Here is a 20,799-nt window from a genome sequence, read left to right as displayed (position 1 = left end):
TTAGTTAGTGAAATTCATTTTAATTAATTAATGTAAATTTATAATATTGTTTTAAAACATTAGTTCAATTTGACTTAATTTCATAGCTTAAATTCCAAAACATGTATATAAACCGTATTTTCTTAGAAGCTATATACGGAATATTTCATTGAATTTAATGTAATTCTCCTATATTGAAATTTCCTATTTTTCGAAAAAAAAAAATTGATGGAATGTTGATTTTTCAATTGAATCATCTCACCGATATAGGGGTTATAAAATAACTATGGTATTTTATAAATATAGCATGAAAAAATATGAATTTAATTTTTTTACTTAATTTTTCTGTATTGTTTTTTGTGTTGTGTCTTCCAAATATCATGATGTTCATTATACTATTTGTCTATTATAGCATAGTGTTCACATTTGTTTTTAGTATCTATAGTAGTTATGAAAATGATAAGTCGATTTTAATTAAAAATATTAATGAAAATATACTCAATATGTTTATTGTTTTACTTTCGTATCCAATGTGGCAAACAGGGCCTAAGAAAACATCATTCGGCTTTGTTGCAATTTTAAAATTAAGAGCCATGTTTCTTCCTCAATATGTTATTTTCCATAGTCAAAGAGAATAAGTTGAACAACACATATCACAATCCACCATTTATATTTTGGAGAATAATATATACCTTAACGACACCACTTCTGAAACATTGATTGTTGCAGCAATCATGAGCTGGAGCCAATATTCATACACATCAAATTAAAGCGATAATTATAATTAATTAAGGTGCTAAAAAAATGTTTTACGAATACCTTGTTTTAAAGACAAAACAGTTTCTTCATTTCATTTTTATTTAAACATTTCATACATATTCTCTTATTTCATACAAGTAAATAAGAATACCTTAAAAATCCCATTATATATGTGAGGGATTTTTCATATATAATTGTAATAAATTAAAGAGTTATTAATAACCCTGAAAAACTTTTACATGATGACAAATTATTTAGTTAAAAAAGAACTGAAAATAAGATTAAACAGATGCATTTATTATTATTAATTACGAACATAATTTATTGGAATCGAACTCCTCTTTTCACAAGTTTGTCAAAAGTAAAATCAATAACCAAAGAAGAAGAGAAAAAGAGGAATTTTTTTTTTCAAGAATAATACAAATGGAAGGATACAAATACAAGGAACTTATTTCCTTATACTGTATCTTCCAATATAAATACACATATGATAAAAGAAATTAGAGAGAAAGTTTTAAAAGAAAAAAGAAAAAAGAAAGAACTTTACATGAAGATGCTTCGTGAACGATCTGATCCAAGACGAGAAGGGTAGGTAGACAAGTTAAGCCCAACGGGAATTGCAAAAGTGCTTTCCATGAAAAGACGTTGCTGAAAGGTTTCAATGGTGGACCCAGCTTCGACAAGATCCTTAACGAGGTTTCGGTAGTGTTCTTTCAGCCTCTTCAACATGCGAAAGTATTGCAACTTCAGCCACCTTAAACGCATCTTTCGAAACATCTTAAGTAGCCCGAAAATTCGGCGGCGTGGCTTCTTGGCGCCCAGCCGCACTGTCTGAACCTTCCGCCGGCGGAGCAGGGAGAGCCTGCGGCGGGGCTGCCACGGCAACGAAGACGGAGACGGTCGGTGATCGACGGCCATAGGAATGGTAAGAGCGAGCATGGAGAAGAGAGCGAGAGAAACGCAAAAGGGTTAAGTTAGAGTTTTTTTACTAAGGTTGTCTGTTTGATGCTTATAAATAGGAATGGGAAGCATAAAATTTGTGATGTGAGTGACATTGATAGACACAAGGGTTGACTTAAAATAATAGCAACGCATCTTTGGGGAAACGCAAGTTTTTTTACATCAAACTGTTGTTTTTGTAAGTTCATAATAGGTTATGTTTTTGGAGTGAAATAAAGAAAACAATTAAAAATAAAAAATAATAGTATAAAAAAGATAAAAACAACATAGTTTGTTTGAAAAAAAAAAGTACATTCTTTTCATTTAATTTTTTTATGATTCATTTGCTTTCATGGAAATAGTGTAGCATCTACTGAGAAAAGAAGAAGATTAGAAATAACAATATTGATTTGAAGTGATGTCTGAAGAAAGTTTTGTAATTTCATATTGGAAGTTTCTGTGCTGAAATATAATATTTTTTCGTGAGGATCACACAAATATCTCTTTTACAGATTTTTTTTTTTCTTACATACATTATGAAAATACGTATTTTATTTCACTTCTCTTTATTATTTCTTCTCTGCTCTACCAGACAAATCTGTGAAAAATGAAAATATCTGAGTAAAAAAATGCACGAAATTTTAAATCAACGCATGCATTTGATTTTTTTGTTATCAGCTCGCATGCATTTGGTTATAAACTCAAATATTTTTCTTTCAAAACAGCATTTGTCTTGAATATAATTTGCTGTTGTAACATTTTTTTAGTTATCTGATGTAACATTTTTTGTTAGTTATCTTAATGTACCTTTGGGAGAAGATTGAGGTTTGATGATTGATGGTTAGTTTAATAATGAAATAGGGTTAATGCAAGTCTTTAATTTGAGGAATTATAATATTAAGTGTGGCATCAGCGAATAATAATGGCCAGCAGGAACTGCCATGTTGCTATATACAAAAATATCAACAAAAAATAATTACGTTGTAGTATTTTAAGATTATAACATAAAAACTTTGATGATAATTTATAATAATATATTTGTAAGTGATGCATGGGCTAGTAGAAGTCATTTTCAAAGATCCCATGATTGATTTTTTTAATCATATATATGACTTTAGTTTTCTGGAGTGCAATTGAAATTATTTTTATTAACTTTTTTAGTTTAATTATGTTAATTTTTATAACACAAAAGAATGAATGTAATTGAATTAAAATATTATATATATTTATTTTGAAAGTTTGAGAATAAAAATATATTAAAATTTTATAAAAATTTAAGATAAAGAACATATTTAATCAACAAATTGAGTCATAAAACCAAAAATGTAATAGTGATAAGTTGGTAGGAGATTATATGATGAATGAAAGTGGTGCATGTTTAAGCAATTGGTTGTGATGTTTGAGTATGATTTGAAGGAAGATGATCTTAAAAGGGCTTTGCTTGTGAAGGTAGCATTACTGATTTTGGAGGGTGGGCATGGCAGCAGCAGAGAAAGGAATTGGCGTTTAGGGTTTGGAATTTGGAGTACAGTCCACATGGCCACTGGGTTTTTCTTGCGTGTAACAGTTTGCATAAACACAAGCAGGTGGCGTGCATGGCCTTGTCACATGGATGGACGTGGCTTCCCACGCAGATTTTTTTTTTGTTCATCTTAATTAATTTGTAGTAACTCTGGAAGTTTTGGTATTTTTTATTTAACTGTTGTTAAGAAAATTTATTCTATTAAATTTGTAAGAGCTGTTCGTTTGGAAAGATGGTACTCTTGAAATCAATTAGGGAGTGCGATTCATAAAAATAATAAAAATAATGTATTTCATTGTATGAATTTGAACTGATTACCGAGTGCGGATTTAAGAGATGTATCATTTTTTTCATCCACCATCTGATGAGCAGTTACAGAGTAAGGAGCGTTTATTCTCGATTTTGCCCTTTCTGTCGTTATTGCGTGAAGTTTGTGAATGTACCGGTGTTGTCAGTGTTGCAGGGGCAACAAGTGTTGGGGTGGTGAGTGGATGGTGGTGAGCGAGGTTGTCGCGGTGGTGGTGAGGTGTTGTGGTGTTGGGGTTGGCACCGGTGACACCGGTGTTGTGTTAGTGAGGAGTCATGGTACCGGTTACGTAATCGGTGTCTTGTTTTTAAAAATAAGGGGCGACACCGGTTACGACACCGGTGTCGTTGATTTTCTTTTTTTTTTTACGTTTTTCTTAACTTCTTTTGACTTTTTTTTTAATTTTTTTAACTTTTTTTTACATTCATAAAAATTTAATTTTTTTTATTTTAAAATTTTATATAATTTTAATATTTTTTTTAATTCGTATTAATTAATGATAATTATTTTTATAACATCAAATTACAAAATCATTCTTTTTTTTACACAAGGGTATTATGGTAACTTAATAAATATATCTATTTTAACATATAATTTTATCTATCACATCAATCAAATCTTTCACTAACTTTCATAAAAATTATCTCCAAATCCACTCACTTTACCCTCTAAATCCACTAAAAAAAACACAAATATTCATCCACCTAAATCTATACAAATCCATCTTCACACTCTCCCCCATCTCCATCTACACAAAGGAACACACCCTAAAAGATGTTTTGTTTTATTTCTATCTGTCTATTCTTATTTGATTTTTGTTATTGATGAGATGATGCAATGTTTTTTATCTCTAATTTACCGATTTTTTTATCTTTATTTATTTATTTTGTTTTAATTTTTTTGTTAACTTGTTTTCAGAGAAGAGTATCAATCACGTGCTAAGAATAAAATAAAATATAAAATATAAATTTTCTTTTAATGCTCAACATAATAAATTTTCTAATAAACACTTAATTAAAGATACTTAAAATTTAACTAAAACTGTTTTTAACTAATATCAATATCAAAAGAATATTCTTACATGTTTTCTCTTGAAAATTAAAATATATTAATTTTTAGTATAATCAACTGATTAAACTTATTTTTTATTTATTAATATTATGTTGATCAATCGAATTTTATTTGTTAAAATGTGTTCTTAAATATTTGAGGTATAAATTTTCATTAAATATGTTACAAAAATATATAATTATTTTTGTTTAGATATATGAAAAATGATATTTTGTGAAAAGGAGATAGGTATGAAGTTGAATAAAAAGAAAAGATGTTTGAAATTATAATTACTTTGAAGAAAATATACAAGAACTAATAAAAAGCTTCCAATACATTGACTTTACTTTTGCTTTAACATAATTTCTCTTAACCTAAATAAATTGACTTTTACATTTTTTTTTCAAAGAAAGTTATACATTTAAATAAAATAATCAAATAAAGTTTAAAAATATATCCAAAGAGATAGAAAACATATAATTAGTCAAATTAAAAAAGTTAGCAAGATTTTTGTTTTACTTTCTCACGTATTAAATCTAATCCTCATATAATTCAATCAAAAAAATCCTTATTTTAAAAAGAACAAGTTTGCACAAAATAAAGTGTTATTTAACAAAATCAAGTAATTGTTTTGTTTACATTTTAAGTAATTACATTATTTTTTTCATTATACTCTAAATGAATATTTTAGATGTAAGATTCTATTAAATAAAAATTAGACTAAAATAATAGGTTATAGAAAATAGAGTAAGAAAAAAAGAGACAAATTTTTTAGATAAATATATAAAAGGAAAACTAAAATTACTATGTCCCAAAATAAACTATATTATTTATAATATATCTAGAATAATTATTTGAAAAAAAACTATAAAGTAGTTTAAAAATAATATAGTGAATACAAAAATAAATAATGAATTACATTTACGATGAATACGTTTTTGTCCATAAATTTAGTAAATAATATTTATTAAATTCTATTTAGTAAACAATACATTTATATCGTATTAGTTTGAAGGTGATTATTGTTCACAGTTAATAGAAAGCGCTAATTTTTTAAATTTTTTATATTTTTTTATTGAATTAAAAGCGAGGTAAAAGAATGATTAGCCAAATGTACCTCATGATTAAATCATGCACAGAGGTTGTGGATCCAAGGCCCACATCAGACAAAATATGTTCAACACAAGAGTTTGGGAGTTTCTCCCTGCACCTCCAATCCGTTTCATTAGACATATTACGAATTTCAATATCAATTTCATTTTTATGTTAGTTTAAATTTTTTAGTTTTTAAATTTATAGTTATTTTTTATATTTTAAATTTGTTATAGATATTATTAATTATAATAATATGTTGTTTACTAATTTTATAATAAAATTTTTATCTATTACGTTATTTTGTTTTATTTTTATAAATTAATTTTGATTTGTTTTTAATAAATATAAAATTATGAAATTAAATAAAAACACATAAATATAAAAAATTCAAACATAAAATAAAATAAAATTATAAAAAAAATCCATAAAAATTTGAAAAGAAAAGATCGATATCAATATTTAGGGAATTGTACAAAACTTATTTCAACTGGTATATCCGATCACGAAATCCAGTATAGTTTAAAAAAATATTTTATCTATCCTACCAGATGTGGTCATATGATGTTTTTAAAATTTTGAAACATGTTAATACAATAATGTTGCCTTTTGATTAATTATAATAATAATGTTGCCTTTTGTCGGAAACAGATTTTGGGTGAGTTTGTGCACAAGAACTGTTGGGGTTATGGGACATGGTTGGTGGAGCCATTCACTATTATGGGCACAATCACTTTGGATAGATAGAAAAACTTCTTAAAATAATATTCAATCAAAAAGAGAAAAAACAAATTGCTCATGACTAACAGAAATAGAGACACGGAGATTAAATTGAAAACAAATAAAATAAGGAATTATATATATATATATATATATATATATAATTTTTAAATTTTTAACTAATATATCTTCAACTAATACAAAAGTGAATTAAACTATCATCCAATATCTAAAAAAAGTGATAAATAGTGATCATATAAGATTTTTTTCCTTATTTTTATAATCATAATAAGAACTTATGTGATAAGTTTACAAATTTATGAATTATTTAGAAAATAATTGAATTTGAGGTTATTAACATTGGGATAATGATTTTTTGACTACTAAATTTTGACAACTTTCTCTTACAACATGAGAAGACCTCTTCTAAGTGTTTTGAAATATTAGAATGAGAAAATAGAAAAATGGAAAACCACTTAGAAAATGTAAAGAGAAAGTTATCAAAATTTAGTAATCAAAAAATCATTTTTCATTAATGTTGTGTTGGAGTCATGTCAAAATTATATCAAAGACAAAAAAATATCTTTAAAATTAGAAACTTTACATATACATGTATCATACGAATATGTATGTGTGTCAATGTTCGATACGTGTCGAACACGAATACAACATTATTTTGATATAGCAGATTCAAACTTCATATGTACGTAGTTCGTGTGTCAAAAAAGAGTTATAAATAATTCATTGGTTACATAAACGAGTGCATCCCTCCTCAAACCCTGCATGTTTATAAACATGATTGTATGCGACATCACCAAAATTATGAGTCACAAACTCCACCACATCCAAAAACATGAGTCCTCCATGTTGAGAATTTTTTTTTTTCAGTTTTTAAGATTTATTTTAAGTCTTTTATAATGGATTGGATGAACTTGAATTTTTAATAATATAAAAAAGAGTTATAATTAATTTATTATATTAAGTCATCAATATATAAAATTATAAAAAATATTTATATTTAATTTTATAAGTTTAATAATAATAATAACAATTTTATTATTTTTTATTATCATAAAAAGTAAACACACATGTGTTTAGAGAATGTGTTTTCTTTCACCTATCGATGATAATAATAATAATAATAATTATTATTACTAGCGTATACACAGGCGCGATAGCGCATGTGTATACGCATTTTTTTTAATATGCATGATATTATATTAGTAGTTGATGGTATTGTAATGTTATTAAGTTAATAAAAAAAATAATATTATATTTATCAAAAATAAAGTTAAATGTATGGAGAAATGTTGATGAATAGGAAAAAAGAAGAAGGACATAAGTAAATAGTTTTATAAAAATTTGTAAAAGTAACCATTAATTTTAAAAAATTAAACAAATAATTACATTTGTAAAGGGTAAAGTTGGAATTATAAAATATGGACACAAAAGAGGAGATCCCCTTTATATATAGTTATAGATTATTATATTTTATTCTAATTACTTGATAAAATGATAATCAATCATTTAATTTTATCAATTTAATATTTTTTAAATTTATTAACCCTATCAAAACACTATCTATTCTCGTAAACTTTACTTTTTTCATTTCCCTTCACTTTTTTCTTAATCTAAACAATCTCATTTACACTTCAATTTTCTTGGAATCACTCAAATTCAATCCCTCGAAACTATCTTCAAATACCAACACAGGCTAAAAGATAAAAAGAAAAGAAAAAGTTGATTTTTTTATAAACAATAAAAATTATATTCACCAAGTCACTTTAGTAAAATTAAGATTTTCACCGAAATTTTGACTAGTTTGTAACACATGACTTTTCATTTTAATTGCTAGAATCGTTAAAGTTAAAATTATAAACATATGGTCGAAGGAATCAATTTTACACTTTCACTCTATTTGAAGTTTTTATGACGGGTTATAAAAGTTTGCTTTTACATTTAATTTAACTCTACTATATTCATATTTAATTTGAATGAAACTAAATTGACTGCTTTGTTTCCATGTATTTTTACTTCTCATGTTAAGAAGATTTCTCCACATTTGCGCTCTATTCTTTTTATCCTCTCTTTCACCAGTTTTAGCATAACTTGTGAACTTATCAGGCCCTCCTTTTATCACTGATTACTAAACAATTTGTAAAACACACAACACCATATTCATATATAATCTGCATCCACCACAAAATTTCTTTTTAACTCTTTTGACAGTATCTTTCATTCTCTCTTATTTGTTAGAAGAAAAATAACTTTGTAACAGATAAATATTTGACATCTTTCTGATTTCTATTTTTTTCATTTTCTCATTCTTCTTGTTAGAAATACAAAGTTAAGACAAATTTACTCATAAAAATTATCAAATGATACTCAAATGGTTACAAAGAAACTTTTTCCTCGTCATTAAGAACATGCATGTTGAGTTTTCAAGGATGATACATATAACTAATTACATACTGATACGTAACCAGATAAATATGCAGAAGCACAACAATCATCCAAATCACAATTCCTGACAAAGATTATAATTTAGCCCCATGGTTTATTCGAAGCCATTCATCATCTACTTCAATGTTGTCCCCACTACACTTGCATGAAACAGCATACTCTAAAAGTGTTTTGTAGTTTTTACAACAAGCTTACACAAAATTACAATAACCTGGGACTTCTAATAAATCCACAACCTGTGAATGATGTGTTTCCACAGCAACACCACAGAGCAATTGAAATGGATGATAATCAGAGTCCATGACTCCTTAAGAAAAGGCACGAAAAATTCAAATGTTGTCCTAGGTTTTTCAGCAAAGCCAGAGTTGCAGTGCTGCCATATATATCTCCTTCTGCACTTGCAACATTCTGAACTGAACCAACCATCTTACAAATCACATCTCATTCCCAGTTATTACTTCATCACCATAAATTATTGGAATCCCTTCACCGACCACTTCAAAGTTGTTATTTGCAGCTTGTACACTAAAAAAGGAGAAAAAAAAAATAGAACGATACTAAATCTAAATCCTTAACCTGGGTGGGAATGATGTGTCTCCATAGCCATTCAAAAGGATGATGAGGAATCACCATTCAATCTCCATGTAACAGCAATTGGACTCCTCACAACGTGACTTCCATCACTCCATTCAATTGACCCAAAAGTGGCAGAAACCTGGGACGTGATTCTACTAAAAGCAACCTCAAAAGCCTGTGTCTTGTTTTCAGCACTGAACACAAGTGTGGTGGGGGACACTGTAACAGCAATACCAGGTGGAGCATTCACTTTCACAGTGTAGACAGCATCAACAACACTTCCCACATTAGTAACAACCCTTTTATACTTGACCAAATTGTTTCCCTCACCCAACTGCACAGCGAAAGAAGGGTAATTCAAATCACCGGGACTAGCAAACTTACCCTCTTTCTCTTCACAAACGTTTGCTGCAGGGTCTCTAGTGAAAACCGCAATCTGATATGCATCATACCCAATAGAGCACAAAAACGCCAAATAGTCATCGATATCAGAATCATAAACCAACCCAGGGTTAAGAGCCCTATTGGGATCAACATGACCAGCCCCATGGACAAACGGATTTGAGTCCTTCCCAGTTCCAAGATCCTTAATATTCTCTCCAGAATTATCCACAGTATAAGCAGTTGTGATCAAAGCAGACTTAACAGCCGCAGGTGACCACTCAGGATAGGCTTTCCTAAGCAATGCAGCAATACCACTGACATGAGGACACGACATAGAAGTCCCCGAAATAATGTTAAACTCGACCCTCCTAGGATCAATGTCCAGATCCGTAGGCCCCACTTTCCCAGTCCACCCTGCCAAAATGTTAACACCGGGAGCAATGACATCAGGTTTGAGAATCTCCGGCGTGAGACGGTTGGGTCCACGGCTAGAAAATGAAGCAACTTGAGGAGCAGAAGGAGAACCCCCAATTACAGTTCCTTTAAACTCAATAGTCGCAGTTGGGTACTGACTCGACCTTATATACTCCTTGATCGCATCCCCTGCAATTTGACCCACCATGGTAGCTGCCAAAAGATGTGCATCAGCGAGAAGCTCTTCACCATTCTCGGGAGGGTTTGTCAAAATCATTCCCAACCCACCGGCAAGCTTCACTGCACTCCCCTTCTCAACCCTAGCATTCCCACCCCTGTCGCAAACAACAATCTTCCCCTGAACTTTAGAAGGTTGCAGAGACCCCATGTAACAGTACCTGTTCCCAGCATCTCTAGCATATATTAATGGAAGCTTAAAATCAGGCAAACTTTCACCGTAATACAAAGACACCCCACGGAAAACCCTCCCATCTCCGAGAACAACAGTAGCAGGAAAATCTCGATCGATTGTGGAAGCTCCAACGGTTAAAATCCATGGTGCGATGTTCACGGCAGTGGAGGGACCAGGCCCTGAGTTCCCAGCGGAACACGAAACCAGAACATTGTGACGAGCAGCGCCGAAAGCTCCCAGAGCGATCGAATCACGGAAATACTGCGGCAAGTAACCCGACGCACCGACGGAGAGCGAAATCACGTGAACTCCGTCGGCGACAGCCTCGTCCATGGCGGCAAGGATATCGGAATCAAAGCAACCGTATTGCCAGCAGATCTTGTAAGCCGCGACTCTCGCTTTTGTGGCCATTCCTCTGGCTTCGCCTTGAGCGTAATGAAACAAACTGGCGTTGGAAACGACGGCGCCTGCGGCTGTGGAAGAGGTGTGCGAGCCGTGGCCTTCGGTGTCTCGCGGAGACTTCGATTCCTCGGATTCATCGATTGGTCCGTCGAGGTAGGCTTCGTAGCCTTTGTAGAAGGCTTTGGCGCCGATGATTTTTTTATTGCAGGAGGAAGCGGGGAAGTCGCGTGAGGCTTCGCAAGATCCTTTCCATGTGGAGGGAACAGGAGAGAGGTTGTCGTCGTTGAAGCTCTTCAACTCCGGCCATATTCCGGTGTCGAGGATGCCGATGATGACGTCATCCGCGTAGTCGGAGTTGGGCCAGAGGCCGAAGGAGTCGGCGAGGCCGAGGAACCGCGGGGTGTGGGTGGTGTGGGGGTGGCGGACCTGGTCGGGCTCGACGGCGAGGACGGCGGGGTGGCTGCGGAGGTGAGAGAGCTGCGACGGCGTGAGGCGGACGGAGAAGCCGGCGGCAGCGGCGGAGTAGGTGTAGAGGAGGGTGGCTGGTTGGGGGAGGTAGGGAGGGAGCGGAGGATGGAAGTGTACCAGTGGTGGTGTGTGGAGAAAAGCGTGGGCTTCTGCGATTGCGCCACGTGGACTATGTAGGTTCGTGGAGCGTCCGATGAGGATGAGACAGAAACAAGAACAGACAGAAGTATAAGAAAGAGGAACGATAGAAGAGAGAGGGGAGAGGTGTGAGAAGAAGCCATGAGGAGTGAGAGTGTGTCGTGTTCCTTTAGAATTGGAGCAGTGTTTGTTTAATAAGGTTGTGGTGTCTCATGGGTATGGGTTCGGTTTTATTGGTTGGGTTTCCGTTGATGAAGATAGATCACTACGGTACGTATTTAAACTAAAAACAGGGGAAGGTGAAGAGTCGTTCATGAAGTAATAATAATTGGAAAATTAAGGGTATGGGTCACAGTGGACCCCACCCGAGAAGGTACCTAATAATTGAAGGACGCATGGCCCTTCAAGCTTTGTTCATTTAGATTTTTTGCTAGTAATAGTCCATGTAAAACAATGCTCTTTTGTTTTTTACCCCCAAAAGATTCCACACATAAATTATGGGTAGGGCTCCATCTCCATCTATATATATATATATATATATGATATTACAAAGATATTAGAGATTGGATTTGCGTAGCAATTTGGTAGTAGTTGACAAGAACGTTGTCCCTTATTATGATATTTTGTTAATTTCTTTGTATTTTATAAAATAAAATTTTGTTTAATATGCTACAAAAAATTTAATGGATACCATATTGATTTGATTTTGCAATAATATTTTAACGTAAAACTCGTTCTGAAATTTGAAGTTTTAATTTTTTACAATTAAGGTTTTGTATTTTGAATTTTAATATATTTATGTCGTAAATATGTAAAATATTTTGAAAACGTTTATAGAGTTATAACATTGTAAAGGATTTATGGGTTTTAGAATATATTTAAAATTATAAAAGATAATGAAAAATAATAAAAAAAATATGATTTGGAATAAGGAAGTAGATGCCAATTCATTGCGTGGACATTACCGGTCTCATAACATTACATTTTAGGGCCTTTTTAGTTTTTCTTTTTCTTTTTCCCACGTATATTCTATATGGTTTTTTTCACTACATTATTTTCTCAAAATGGAAGAAACAATACAAAATTTTAGTATAGTACTAGCCAGAAAGATATTTTTCTTTCTACATTTTCAAAGCCTTAAATACACCTGACTCCTGCAGTTTTGCCACAAAATCCAAAATGCAATAGAATCTCTCAATGTACTTTTCTTTTTTGCATAGTGTCATTTTAAACTTAGATCAAATATATATTATTAGCCTTTTCTTAAACGAAACCCAACAGAATTCATTGATGGAAGCAAATGAATGCGAAAATTCTCCACAAATTTTGTTACCTTATTATAAACATTATGTAACTTCCGTAACACTTGTTAGGGGAGATCTAATTCCAAAATTTTCCACTCTTTTAATTTTTAGTATTTTGAAAGCAAAAACTTTTCACCACTTTAAAGTATGTTAAAGTCAATTCACGTGTTCAAGATTAACTCTAAAGACTAACAAGCATGTGCGTTGATTTGGACTGCATAAACCTTATAACAAAAATTACCACTTATGTTACTTCTGAAGAAATGTTGATAAAAAAAGTAGATAAAAGATACGAGATTTAGAAAAATTTATAGAAAAAAAAATAGTTCTTACAAAAGACACACATATACATTACATATAAATTAGTTAATTAACTCCATCTTAAATAAATAAAAAATAAAAAATATTTATGAGTTCACTCATTAACTAAATAAATATAAATATAATATTTGTGTCACTTAAGTCAATAATAATAATAATAATAATAATTTTTCATATTTATTTTAGTTAATGTTGACACTATTCTACAACAAATATAAACATTTTTACTTATTAAAAAAAGTTAAAATTAGTGTTGTTCTTACTGGCTCAATGTGTCCTTGTAGTTATATATGTTCATTTACTTCTTCATACCTCGAGCTAATGTGTTCTTACTGTCTCATTGTTGTTATGTCTTATTCCGATGTGACAGTGAATATCTTTTGGCCAAAGAGTCTACAAAGATATTGTGGTGCTCAAGTTAGTAATATGTTGCATATAAAAATATAGTAATAAATGAATGTATAAACTTAGTGCTCAAGTTACTAATATGTTGTATATAGAAATATAATAATAAATAAATTTATAAACTTACCTCATGAACCATACTATTTATGATACCTATATGGACTTTGACCTTTATAGACCTATAATTTGTAAGTTTACTTTCTTTTAAGGGTTTTTCTACCAAACTAATTACCAAATTAATTATCCTTGTTCTTTTTTTGTCTAATACATTATAACTTATAAGGACTTTTGTCAATGTAAATAATGTGTCGACTAATGTTGACATTGTGATCAAAGTATATCATCCTTGACCTATCGATACAAATTATTATTAGAATAAATGAATCTACTAATGACTAATAATAAATTAAATTTATTAATGTTAGTTAAGTTTATATTAATCTAACATTATCACGTATATTATTTATTAAAGTTAAGTGAGTAGAAAGTTGATTAATCAACGTTATTATTACGGTATCACTATTTTATTTTTATTAACTTTAAAAATATAATATTTTATATCACGAATTTAATTAAAATTTAATTAGTAAATTCTAATAATATTACATTTTGAACAATTTTGAAAACTAATTTAATATTTTGTCGGTATAACTTTCAAAATTATTCCTTTTTATTCTAATAATTATGAAAGATATCAAATTTTATTATAAATTTGTTGTGATTTCTTTCGTATTCTTTTATTTATTTTTTAATAAATTTTTATGTAATAACAAATCATCGATATATTTTGAATATTTGTACAGTTAAAATGTAAAAGTTTATATTTAATATAATTTTATTTGAAAGTAATTATTTCTTAAATATTAGAATAATAACTTCGTAATACTTTCATCAAAATAACAAAATAAAATCGTTGTCAATCTCAAATTCATATCGCTAAAATTAAATTTTTGAGAAGCAAAAACAAAAGGTACACATCGAATTCAGTTTATTTAAACTGAATTTTTCTGGTGTTGTTATGAACTTGTAGTGTCAATCAGGTCTTTTAAAGACATAATCTTCTTAGAAGAAATATTAATTTAATTATATCATTTAAATGTTGATCAAATATCATAGTACTGTTTGATAAAAAGTAACTTTCGGAATCCCTTAAAATTTTAATAGACTACAAAGTCTTACCTTAGTTTAGAAATTTCAACATTTATTAATTTCTTTTATTAGTTTTTTGTTAGGTTTTATTTTTATTAGTTTTATACTATAATGTAATAATGCACTGTCATCTGCAAGTGGACCATTTGGCGTTTTATAATTGGTCTGATTCACTTCTTTTAACACCATGAATTTTCTTTGAAGATATTAAAAGATGTTATATAGGATCATGCAGATTTTTATTACATGTCTTTTAAAATATCAAGATCTTATTATAAGAAATAAAATAAAATATCAAGATTGGTAATTATTAAGAAAGATTATAATATAATACACGGTTGAAGGACACGAGCAATGCATGTGCAAATATTTTAACTAAAGTATTAATAAGAAAATGCAAATAAAATAAAAATTAGTCAACTGCTGTGGACAAATAAATTAAAACACAAATAATTTCACAAACTTCGAAAAGAGGGAAATTAAAAAAGAGCTAATATTTAAAATTTTATAAAACCACATGTATGGTTGATTGAGTTAATTTAAAAAAAGAATCATTAAAATAGTCTTAATGGAACTTGTTACTAAAGTAGACCAAAAAAGTTCCTTCAAAAGAAATAATTAAAAAAGAACTAGAACATTTAATTTATAGTAGTTGGAACAAAAAATTAAGTGCGCATAGACATGTATTAAAAAGAGTTGCACACACCAACATAATTCAATGAACTTTACCAAAAACAATGGTATGAATTTAACCAAAACATTATACCAGTTTTATCATTTGTCTCCATTTTTTTTCTTAACAGCAAATAATATAAATATATATAGAAACACTTTAGGGATGTGTCAAACCTTTTACATATCATAATTTTATATTGAAGTTCTTCGATAAATTAAAACAACTTGACAAATGTTTATAGTAAGAAGATTAAAAGCAAATAGAGATCTTTATATATTCAAAATTACAACCTTAAGAATTTTCACTTATAAGTGTTTGTTCAAGTTGGTAACCATTGACAATTACTGAATTTATTCCTATTAGTCTAATGTTAGATTCAAATTTATTTATAAGCTATTTGAGAGCTTCCTTATCAGCAAATAAACATGTGTGTAACATCTTGTTCCCTGATCCTATTACTCAAAATTAAACAGCAAGGTATTGTGTGTCTAGTAAATCACTGCACCTTTGAATACTTCCCCTATGAAATTTTTTGCATAAAACCAATGAGACCTCTAGATTGAGCGGTCTGAGTGGGTTATAACACATGTTTTCTCAACGTCATATTTTGATTAGATGATTTTACGTTATTGATTTGATCCACTCAGTAGGACATAAATTTCAGTCATTATAAGAGAAATGGACATGTGAGACTTTGTATTTCATACATGCCCAAACATTTAATTGTGTCGAAGTAAATATTTCTTCTAGATTCATTTTTCCTTGTTTAAACACAATCTTATTCCCATGGTTTCAAATATTCCAAATAATTGATATCTATAAGTCCTTTCATATTTTATTTTCTTTATTATTTAAGGTCATTAAAGAAAATTGTTAGAAATGCATATTTAATTGATTATGTTGTAATGAACTTATATCCACTCACTTATTAGAAAAGTTTCAAACCATGTTTACGGTTTTACATATTAAGAATAAATAGGTTATATTTTCCTGGTGAACCCACATAAATTACATGACATTTTTACTAATTGTAATTTTTTTCTGCTCAAATATTCTTTTGTTACTATTTTATTTGATATTACATCTCATGTAAAATATTGTTACGATGAACATATCATAATTTTCGCTGACAATTGAAATTTCAAATATAATTTTCCCCGACAATTGGAATATTGGAATTTTAAATTTGTCTCCATCATATTTATGCAACGTTACACCACGCTTTAGTAATTTCACACACTGCATCCATGTGATACAATTAATACAATGACTCAGTTGAGAACTTTAACGAAAAATTTAAATTATTTAACAAATTATTTCAACTTATTTAACCAATCAAGTTTAGTCTATAATCATAAATATATTAATAATTGATTATTCATGTTATCACAAGACTAATTACGAGTATGAGAATTTCAAAAGATCTTTCAATAATTATATAATATTTAAATGTATTATAATTGATATATTTACTTAGACATAAATTTAATCAACAATTATACCAATTTAATAAAAAACGTTACACTAATTAAACTAAAGTGTTATTGTCTAAGAAATAAATTAATATCAAATAAAAATACAGAATAAATATACCCCGCTTGGAGATTTAGGGTTATCATTTTTCAAAAAAAAATTTAAAGCATGTGCTAACCTGATAGAAAGATAAAAACCACCCAAGGTTGCATTAAATCTCTTCTGAGATATTTTTTTGGGTATTTAAGATGACTGTACAGAAAGCACCATCACCTTCTTATGAAGGGCCAACACATGTTTGCACTCATAATAACTCATAACAATGTTGAGGGTCTACATTTTACTTTTTATTTTTTATTATATTTCTTTCTTCTTTTTAAAATTTGCTTCTTTCCACAAATGGAGTAAAAGGTAATCAAGTTCTAAACCTAGGTAACACAACAAAAAAACAACAAAAAACACAAATAATATTTCTTTATGGAAGGGTCATTCACTGAATTTTTTTTGCCATCCATGGTAGTTGCCAAGTTTACTAAAATATACTGCATGATACTAAACAGATGCATCAGGCACACAATAGAAAAGAATAAAACAAAAATAAATGAACAGTCTAGGAAAAAGTGAACGAGTTTATAACAAATTTTATTTATTTATGATGACATAAAGGATTATATAAGGGTTAATAAATTCCGTGAAAAGAGTAAGAGCTAAGAAGAATTCTAAATTACGTATTAATCACTTTATTTAAGGCAAACCTATGTTGGGAGGAAAAAAATAACTCTAGAAGATGTTCATAGGTTGATGTAATAATTACATTGGAGTTGATCCTCAAATTGATAAAAAAATCAAGAGCATAAAGATTGCATTATTCTTTACCCAAACTCTGTACATAATTTTATTTTCATCCAATTAAATGATTATGCATATATTGTATATATAATAGAGATATCCTATTTAGTATTTATATTTTATAACACAACAAAATCGTAGAAATTATGATATATTGATATCATTCGCAGATATGGACCTATAAAATGTATATATATATGCAAGAAACAAAGATGAATTCATTCACAAACAGTGTTAGACTACTGAAATACCAAGTGCCCTAAAAGGAAAGTGGTCATCATTCAATTGCACTCAGCCTAGGTATTCAATTTCCAACAAATTTAAAGTATTGTCAGTTCCATCGACGTGTAATTTGGATATACAATAATGGCATTTTCAGCTGGTGCAGTGATTTATCCTTGCTATATAGAGACCAATATTTTCTTTCTTTGATTTCTTTTATCAGCTGTCACCATAATCATAGCACAGGACCAGCCCAGAGAGATATAGAAAACATGCTAATTTAGATCCATTGCGATAAAATCAACTTAAACCAGCAGCTGTCATAAATCCCATTGCAGTGCATATCCTGAAAGAAAGAAATACCACATAAAGGGTGATGAGACCCATTCCTAACGTTCTGTTAGGATGCATGTTCTTGGTAGGTAGCAAAACAAGTGCATATAGCAGTCCTGCGATCAGAAATCCCATGGTGTAAAATAAGCTGCTATCTTCAGGAAGCACGTACAAAGAGGGTTTCTTAGACCAGGCACCAAGCAGCAGCGAGATTCCCAAACCAATAAGTGTGTTGAACATAGGACCTGCATAGCATCCAGATAAAGCAATCTGAACTCCATCTTCTCCATCCAATGCCAATGCAATATTTGACATCAAATCTCCCATTGAATTTCCCCATGCTAATACAGTTAACCCCAAGATGGATGGGTTAATTCCGAAAATTACACCAAATGCTACCAATAGAGCCACAAGCTCGTTTGCTATTATGTAGAACCACACTATGCTCATGATGAATCCTCCAAGTACCCAAGCAAGCAAAAACTGGCGTGGTGGATGATCAGAGACTGTGTATTTATAGGCCAGAACACCAAATGTGCATCCAAGAGCAACACCAACACAATAAGAAAGAATAACACCATGATTACTCACATTGTCTCTGGTGTTAAACAAAAGGCCAAGGAGAATGGGAGACAATGAAGCACTGATGACAGCATAAGGTTTTGACCATACTTCTTCATTGACCATTGGAATTGTGAATCGCCTGGGAATAGCAAGTGGAATCTCCATCAGCAGAAAAAGTTTTGAAACTGAGAAGGACGCTCTGGTGTTCTCCCCAGACCCATCACTCCATCCCCAGGGAGGCCTTTCATCATCCAAAAAGTTGATTTTGCTGCTTTGATTTGAATATATTGCCACATTTGAAGACCACATCCACTGGGGCAACGATGGAGGGAGGCGGGGAGGATCGCTTTCAGTGTCTTCAAGCAAAGAGCTATACATCGGAATATCATCTTCCACGCCCAGAGAGAACACACTTCCCTGGACAGGAAGCAATGGTGTCACAACATCTAATTTCAATCTCTGTGCATGCTTCCTCAATATCTCATTCGCAGCAACAATGAACGCATACACAAAATAAATGGATACAAAAGCAATGGCCGCCATAACACCCACCTTACCAGCAACCAGAATCAAAAGCAGCGAAAACAGAGTCAGGAGAAAGAAACTCACATCCCTTATAAAGCATCTTCGATCAATTCCAACCTCCTTCTCCGCAACGCATAGCGACACAGTTCCAACAACAACAGTGGTAACAAAAAGAGCACCACCCAACACACTGTTAAGACCAACCTCACCACTTTCAGCACCCACAAAAGAAGCTATACTAGCAAACACATCAGGTGCTCCATTCCCAAGTGGAAGCAACACAACCCCAGCTACGGTTGGTGGCAATTTCAAGAGCCTTGACAAACTCTCAAGTGAAGGGCAAAAGTAGTCTGCAGCAGTGTTCCCCAAGAGATAAAACAAAGCAGCAAGCCATACAACCAACCCTAGATAACCAAAAACTCTAAAACCCTGACATGTACAATAGAAAAATTTCAAGTAATCAAGATACCCATCAGAAGAGCACTGTGGATTCACCTTTAAGAATTCACAGGGACTGGCATAACCATCATGGTGGACAAACCCAGAACAGAATCCAGAATTACTCGCACCTAAATCATCCTCACCGGCAACACTTGAAGTATTGGCACCGATTTCAACCATTCGACGGTGAATCACAGAAGACCCATCTCTAAAAATCGCATTTTGAGGCAACTTGTGGCCAACAAAATAGGAGGATTGCCTAAGAATCGGGTTGCGAATGATGTCGTCGCGATTGTAAAAGAAGAAAAACAAAACCCCAACACACAAAACGTTGAAAACCCCACGAAAACTTCTATTTTGTGCACCAAAAAAGGTATTTGGCGCTTTCATTTCCAATATTGATATCCAAGGAAGGAGTTTTGGGTCCGAATTATGAAATCCCAGAGACGAAAAATAGTCTAGGGTTTCGATCTCTAAAAGGAGGAACGGCACGCGAAAGAGAGAACTGAGGGGAAAACGGAGAGGGGAAAGATGGCATTACAGAGAAGTGAAGTGAGAATTAAAGAATAATGAAGCTTACCCGATGAATCGAAGAAGCAGAGTAGGGTTCAGAAAAGGTACTGCTTTGGGGTTTTCGATGTTCCTTCGCCTTCCACCAAAGGAAAACCTTGTTAGCTACCCACACAGATACTATGTTTTTTTATTTTATGATTTTCATAAATTTTTATCTTGTGATTACAGTCCTAATTATGTTTTTCTTTAATTCTTAACAATTTTGTAAATTTTAATTGTTTAGACATCTAGTTTAATTTAATTTAATTGTTATATTGTAAATGTTATTTGTTCTATTTTCCCTTTTCCCTATTAAAACTCTTTCAAGATGTGTATTAGGGTTTAACACCTTATTGTTAA

The 20,799-nt window shown here is 31.0% G+C and overlaps 3 protein-coding genes across 3 annotated transcripts; all 3 read right to left on the bottom strand.

Moving 5' to 3' along the window:
* Positions 1 to 1,119: 1,119 nt before the first annotated feature.
* On the bottom strand, positions 1,120 to 1,754 carry LOC114167490. Its single transcript, XM_028052587.1, has one exon. It carries the CDS (start codon positions 1,675 to 1,677, stop codon positions 1,282 to 1,284), a length of 396 nt encoding a protein of 131 aa, XP_027908388.1. The 5' UTR covers positions 1,678 to 1,754; the 3' UTR covers positions 1,120 to 1,281.
* A 7,007-nt stretch (positions 1,755 to 8,761) lies between these two features.
* LOC114165754 (subtilisin-like protease SBT1.4) lies at positions 8,762 to 11,889 on the bottom strand. The gene is given in 2 exon segments (XM_028050325.1): positions 8,762 to 11,573; positions 11,576 to 11,889. Coding segments are annotated over 2 exon segments (2,328 nt in total). The 5' UTR covers positions 11,769 to 11,889; the 3' UTR covers positions 8,762 to 9,438.
* A 6,111-nt stretch (positions 11,890 to 18,000) lies between these two features.
* On the bottom strand, positions 18,001 to 20,588 carry LOC114166814 (cation/calcium exchanger 4). Its single transcript, XM_028051654.1, has one exon. The coding sequence runs from the start codon at positions 20,275 to 20,277 to the stop codon at positions 18,325 to 18,327; it is 1,953 nt and encodes a 650-aa protein (XP_027907455.1). The 5' UTR covers positions 20,278 to 20,588; the 3' UTR covers positions 18,001 to 18,324.
* Between the last annotated feature and the right edge of the window lie 211 nt (positions 20,589 to 20,799).

Source organism: Vigna unguiculata, chromosome 10 (genome assembly GCF_004118075.2).
Source record: "Vigna unguiculata cultivar IT97K-499-35 chromosome 10, ASM411807v1, whole genome shotgun sequence".
Lineage (NCBI taxonomy): Eukaryota > Viridiplantae > Streptophyta > Magnoliopsida > Fabales > Fabaceae > Vigna > Vigna unguiculata.
This window is presented reverse-complemented; position numbering and strand designations above follow the sequence as displayed.

Excerpts from the sequence above, each read along its gene's own strand:
- LOC114167490 (XM_028052587.1), bottom strand. The coding sequence starts at position 1,677 with ATGCTCGCTCTTACCATTCCTATGGCCGTCGATCACCGACCGTCTCCG.
- LOC114166814 (XM_028051654.1), bottom strand. The coding sequence starts at position 20,277 with ATGAAAGCGCCAAATACCTTTTTTGGTGCACAAAATAGAAGTTTTCGT.